This window comes from Pistacia vera, unplaced genomic scaffold (assembly GCF_008641045.1).
Source record: "Pistacia vera cultivar Batoury unplaced genomic scaffold, PisVer_v2 Contig859, whole genome shotgun sequence".
Classification (NCBI taxonomy): Eukaryota; Viridiplantae; Streptophyta; class Magnoliopsida; order Sapindales; family Anacardiaceae; genus Pistacia; species Pistacia vera.
Window position 1 is genome coordinate 604,376 of NW_022196733.1, and position 4,547 is coordinate 608,922.

Sequence of the window (4,547 nt, forward strand, 5' to 3'; positions counted from 1 at the left end):
ATTTCATTTTCTTTTCTTTATTGTTTCGCTTCGTGGTTACGCACGCGTCACCGACAGACGCAATGAAGGGTGAAGACTGAAGAGAGAAATTTCCTAGCAACATTTGTAGTCTGACCAATTAGAAGTTGACATGTCATTCTTTAACCATACTAGATGGCAACGTGGCATCATCTTGCCGGGTAGATCTAATGTTATAACTATAGTCTATAAACCGCGTTTTTTATTTTTATTTTTATTTTTTAATAATGAAATGGATTTGGCCCAATGAAGGAAGCATGTGGACTTTGAACCATTGGGCTTCGATCTATGCAAACCTCAAATATCATGGAGTCCGTCAAATAGCTAGACAAAACAAGGTTGATATGACGGAGTTTTAAGTTAGGAAAATAATAGAGTGCGTTTGGCTTATTATTTCTGCCTATATTTCTAATCCTATTCTTCAAATAATGTTTGATACATTATTCTAGAAATATTATCCTATTTTTTAATTATTTTTAGATCCCATAAAGTTATTAATTTCATTAAATACCCCCTAAAAAAAAAAGTTTAAAAATGAATAAAAACACCCCTATGACCCATACTTACCAGATTCCGGTAACAACAGTCAGTGGTAATCAGAATATGCCACAACGGTGAATTATCGACCAGAACTGATTGGTAATTCATCGATCTGGCCTTTTCTAGCCAAATCCACAGTGGATCTGGCTGGAAAAGGCCAGATCTAGCCGTTAGTGACAGCCAAAGAAATGTCAACGACGGCCAAATCTTTGTCATTGTTGACCGACAATGACGGCCAAAGATGGTCTTCTTTGGCCTTTTTCGACCGTCGACGGCCACATATGGCCGTAGATCTGGCCGAAAAAGACCATAGCGACGCCATACCGGCCAAATCTAGTCGGTATGTGTGGTTATGCAATTTTTCTGCCAGATTCCAACGGTGGTGGCCGGAATCTAGCACTGCAGGTGGTGGGGGTCTTTTTGTCACTTTACATATTTTTATATATTGGGGTATTTATTAAATTAGCAAACTTAGGGGATTATACATTTTTAAATTTTACCTCGTAATACTCTCATATCTAATTATCCAATACTTTTCCCAAAATCCTATCTAAAATAATAAATCAAACGCACTCATAGTCATCGAAAGTAATGTACTGAATTTGTGCATCGAAACTAATGCATCGAATTTGTACACCGAATGACGTAACATAATCCTAATCATTGATTAATTATAATTTAATGTTAATCAACGATCAAGATTATGCCACGTCATTCGGAACACTACTTTCAGTGACGCTAGTATTACTCTTTAAGTTAAGCCATATAAATTTGAGACTCTGCCAACACTATTTGACCAGAATTTTATTTGTGAAGACGCATGGTATGTCCCTTTTCTTCTAAACTAAGATGTAAGATTAAAAAATATTTTAAAGCAAATAATATAGCATATTAACTTCTCTAATGGTTCACATGAAAGACTACGATTCCGTCGACAGTGCCATAAGGTATGAGATTATGCTCGTGGAAATTATGGTAGCCGATTTACACACACCCAACTCCTGGGGGGTTAGGCGAATATTCATTTTCAACTATTAAGTGGATTGCCTATGCTACCTTCGTAGAATGGTGCTTCTTGGCAAATCGCAAGGTGGCAGAATGACTGAAAGAACGATGAAATTTTTTGAGGCTAGTTACTAGCCCCAACGATAAAATAGTGGATAATATAATGACTTCAATCATGCACCAAAAATACCGATACAAAATAATGACTCGTTTGGTACATTATTTGAAATATGATATTATGAAAAATTATGAAAAATAGGATAAGATTATACAAATAAGATAGGATTAGATTATACAAATAAGATAGGATTCTGAGAATAAGTTTGATACATTTTTGGAAAACATTTAAATTATTTTTTAACTCCTTACATTTGTAACTAAACCCTGCCACCAAACACAAAATAAAAAATTATAAATTAACAAAAACAACTTCACCCATCCAACCGATTACCAGCCACCACCGTCGGATTACGACCAACGGTCGCTTGAATGGCACATGATTAACAAGATTCAACCGGTTGTATACCGATCTAGCCTTTTCCGACCAGATCTACTACTAAAATATGATCGCCGTCAACGATCAGATCTCTGATCATAGATCTAGACGGAAACGCACAATCGATTGAATTTAGTCGATCGTGCATCGTTCCAACGACTAGTGACTAATGGTGGTTGCTAGTGACGACAACTGACAATCGATGGTGGTTGCTGGTGACAAACAGTGGCTTCAGTGGATGAAGTTGTTTTTGTTAATTTATAAACTTTTATTGTAAAAAATAATTGTTAAATGTTTTGAATTGAATAAAATATGATTGGATTTTGAATTGAATTTCGTCAATATTAAAACAAACATGTTTTTCACTATTTACTTTAAATAAGATAATAGAATAGAGTTTTAAAAAGTTAAACAAACAGGGAATATCATTCACTAGCATTGAGCCCAAAAAACAGTGTCCATAAGCGAGCACATTATAGGAAGAATGACAGTATTCAGCGCATTATTAACATAGTTCTAAAGATACCGATTCACTAGATAGATAGATAGCTGTCAGAATGCACAGGACCAATCTTCTGAGAGCTAAATTTAGAAGGTGGACCCATTCCATCCAAAGTTGGAGCCCTGCAAAATAAACCAAGGATCAAAAACACTTAAACAGACAGCAAATCACAAGGCAGTGATAAGAGAATAACCAATAGAGAGTCATAAGTTGTATTCTCAAGAAAGATGATAAAAACTATTCTCACGGTTTTAAACAGTTTAGGATTTATTTACATGATCTAGTGCTGGTGTAAAGCATGCAAACACTGTGCATATTCTTGGCTTTGATGGGCCTAAACAAACAGGAAGAATGCAATGAGATGAGACAAGTGCGTGGGCAGTCATCGTCTGTACAATCAAGAAAGTTGAAATGGCTTGCCTTAGTATCATAGAATTTGAGGAAATATCGACTCTTGGGCACTGACAACTTCTTCTCAAGGATATCGGCAATTGCAGCACTTAGTTTCTTGTTCACATCAGGGGAAAGACCGCCAATGGACACCAATTCACCATAGGCAGCTGGCTGCTCAGTTCCTCCAAATGCTATAGGTACTGATCCCTTCAACACAACCATCACATACTGCATACCAACAGGGTAGTTAAGAGGAAGATAAGTAAAACAAAAGGTATTGTAGAGGAAAAAATATATAGAGATAATTGCTTCTTAGCTGCTTAATGATTATCAACAAAAGAACCATCATATTGCATTCAAATCAACTAGTTGAAATAGGAAGACTAGGAAAGTCCAAATTATTATCAAATATAAAATTATCCCATATAAAGCGACTAAACATGACTACAAAACTTAGGACAATATTGCAATAGCTAGCTCACACAATTATTACAAGTTACATAAGTCGTTCAAACCATGCTGCCTTCACACAAAAACAGGTCTAATATGGCGTTCTAGAAAATCAGATACTAACAACAAATGAAATAGTTATAACTCCACTATCTCCTACTACACTATACAAGAGGCAAATCGTCAATTGTCCTTTTTCAAATGCCAAGAAAATCCCCAGACCCACTTAGAGAACTTGAGTTTGAAACCGGAACTTAAGAATTTCTTAGGAACAAATAATAGGCCTGAGCTAACTATTTGAATAACCCCTGGATGAACAGAATAGTTAAATTCAATTCCCGCATCAGCCTACACAAAAATGTTAAAATGACACAAGTAATACAAATGCCCAAAAAATCTATGTGGCGGTACATTACAACAATCACATGATCTTGTAAATATTTCTAAAATTTTGAAAAGCGCCGACAAATCATCAATCATGTACATGGCTTCGGCGAAGCTTACTTAGATAGCAAAAAAAAGTTCTATGAAACTTCGAAACTTGTAGCGAAACATAATTAAGCTAAAATCTGAAACAAAAAGAAGTTCCAAGTAACTTCAAAAATTGTTGCATACGATAATTAAGCTAAAATCTGAAATAAAGAAAAGCAAAGGTAGAACAACAGAGAGGCAAGTGGACAGAGGACTTACGGCCTCAGGTTTGCCGATAATGCTGGCGACGGAGGAAGTGGCCTCGGAGAGGATGGACGACGTGTCGACGCCATCAAGGTTAACGTTAGTTGAAAGGTTCAAGCAAGGCATCTTCGTTTTTTTTCTCTCGCTGAAACTACTGGAAAAATAAAAACCCTAAATCTTACCAAATCTTTTCACTCTACCCACTGATTTATATAAGATTTAGAGAGAGAAAATATTTTTTTAAAGGAGAGAAAAACATTTAATTTTCCCAATTTGCCCCTTCTATTAGATTTTTTAATTTAAGGCTGTGTTTGAGCAGCTTAAGAAAATGCTTATAAACTAATTTATTTTAAGCAATTACGTGTTTAGTTAAAATATTTATAAATGATGGATAAATAATTGACATGTTTGGTAAAATATGACTTATAAGTACATTTTATTATAAAATGACTAAAAATGATACTACAT

General features: G+C 35.2%; 1 protein-coding gene across 1 annotated transcript; it reads right to left on the bottom strand.

Moving 5' to 3' along the window:
- Positions 1-2,456: 2,456 nt before the first annotated feature.
- On the bottom strand, positions 2,457-4,238 carry LOC116118781 (macrophage migration inhibitory factor homolog). Its single transcript, XM_031404752.1, has 3 exons — positions 4,095-4,238; positions 2,982-3,182; positions 2,457-2,683 (listed from the first exon to the last, which is right to left on the bottom strand). Exons 1-3 carry the CDS (start codon positions 4,203-4,205, stop codon positions 2,648-2,650), a joined length of 348 nt encoding a protein of 115 aa, XP_031260612.1. The 5' UTR covers positions 4,206-4,238; the 3' UTR covers positions 2,457-2,647.
- Positions 4,239-4,547: the final 309 nt, after the last annotated feature.

Excerpts from the sequence above, each read along its gene's own strand:
- LOC116118781 (XM_031404752.1), bottom strand. The coding sequence starts at position 4,205 with ATGCCTTGCTTGAACCTTTCAACTAACGTTAACCTTGATGGCGTCGAC. Across the intron at positions 3,183-4,094 it reads TTATCGGCAAACCTGAGGCC|TATGTGATGGTTGTGTTGAA; the intron begins GTAAGTCCTCTG and ends GTTGGTATGCAG. Across the intron at positions 2,684-2,981 it reads TCAAATTCTATGATACTAAG|GGCTCCAACTTTGGATGGAA; the intron begins GCAAGCCATTTC and ends TTTATTTTGCAG.